This window comes from Echinops telfairi, unplaced genomic scaffold, assembly GCF_000313985.2.
Source record: "Echinops telfairi isolate 266 unplaced genomic scaffold, ASM31398v2 ScPeMD7_60;HRSCAF=208, whole genome shotgun sequence".
Classification (NCBI taxonomy): Eukaryota; Metazoa; Chordata; class Mammalia; order Afrosoricida; family Tenrecidae; genus Echinops; species Echinops telfairi.
In genome coordinates, this window is record NW_022103958.1 from 45372603 (window position 1) to 45373541 (window position 939).

Below are 939 nucleotides of genomic sequence, written 5' to 3' on the forward strand. Positions count from 1 at the left end.
AATTCCCTCCACCCCGTAGACTGATTCATCTTTCCATTTTGGGTAGCTAGATGCTGGTATGCAAAACACAAGTTAGAAGCACTTGCTTCTTTATGAGAATTTTTTAAGGACGAAGCCTCTAGAAGAACTTCTACTGGGAAATATACCACCACCAGCAGGCAGGTGCAAGTCTAATACTTTGTAACATGAACTTGTTGAAAGAAATGTTAACAATTCCATAACAAAATTAAACGAGTTTCAACTTTTTCCTCTCAAAAGCATAAAAATGACAGAGAGGCATAATTCTTAAAGTAAATCCAACTCTTCTTTGAACGAGTCCTGGTGTCGGTTACGCTGCAATCGGCTCTCCTTTTCGCTAGCTTCCTTTGAAAGCGGATTCTGCTCTCAAGTCCTTCGTTTAGTATCTGCTCCGGCCTCCCCCTCTCTCAGCTCGGCTCCCAAGTCGGCCTCCACCTCGGGGCACCCTGCGGCCCGACCTGCTATAGGAATCACGTGGAGGAGGGCACCCCCTTTCCATGGACGGGTGGAGCCCACGATCGGGCCTGCCTACCCGTTCGCGACCCCTGGAATAGCGGTCGCTGCGGCCACTGGTGTAACTGTCGCGGCCGCTGCCGTAGGCGTCGGGGGAGCAGCCACTGTACCCCACGTAGCGGCCACCTCCGCCGTGGCCGTAAGATGGCGGGGGGTCCCGCCCCGGCGCGGCGCCGCGCGGGTCCCCGTAACTCTCGAAGACGTCTCGGTAGGAGCCTGCGCTCGGATGATCCAGGTAGTCTCGGCTGCGACCCCCGTAGTCGTCTCGGTCGCTGTAGCCTCGCGATGGGCAGTCGTCGCGCGCACTGGAGTGGCCGTAATCACGGTAGGAGTACTCTCTCGGCGAGGGCGCGAAATCCCTGGGGTCGCGGCTCGGGTAGTCTCGGCTCGAGTAGCTATCTGGGGGCG

General features: G+C 56.4%; 1 protein-coding gene across 1 annotated transcript in view; it reads right to left on the minus strand.

The window, feature by feature from the left end:
• Positions 1 to 397: 397 nt before the first annotated feature.
• The window catches only part of RBMXL2 (RBMX like 2), a 1268-nt gene continuing 726 nt past the window's right edge, over positions 398 to 939 (minus strand). The window contains exon 2 of the mRNA XM_004716430.1: positions 398 to 930. Coding sequence (XP_004716487.1) covers positions 398 to 930 — 533 coding nt within the window. The remainder of the gene's footprint in view (positions 931 to 939) is intronic.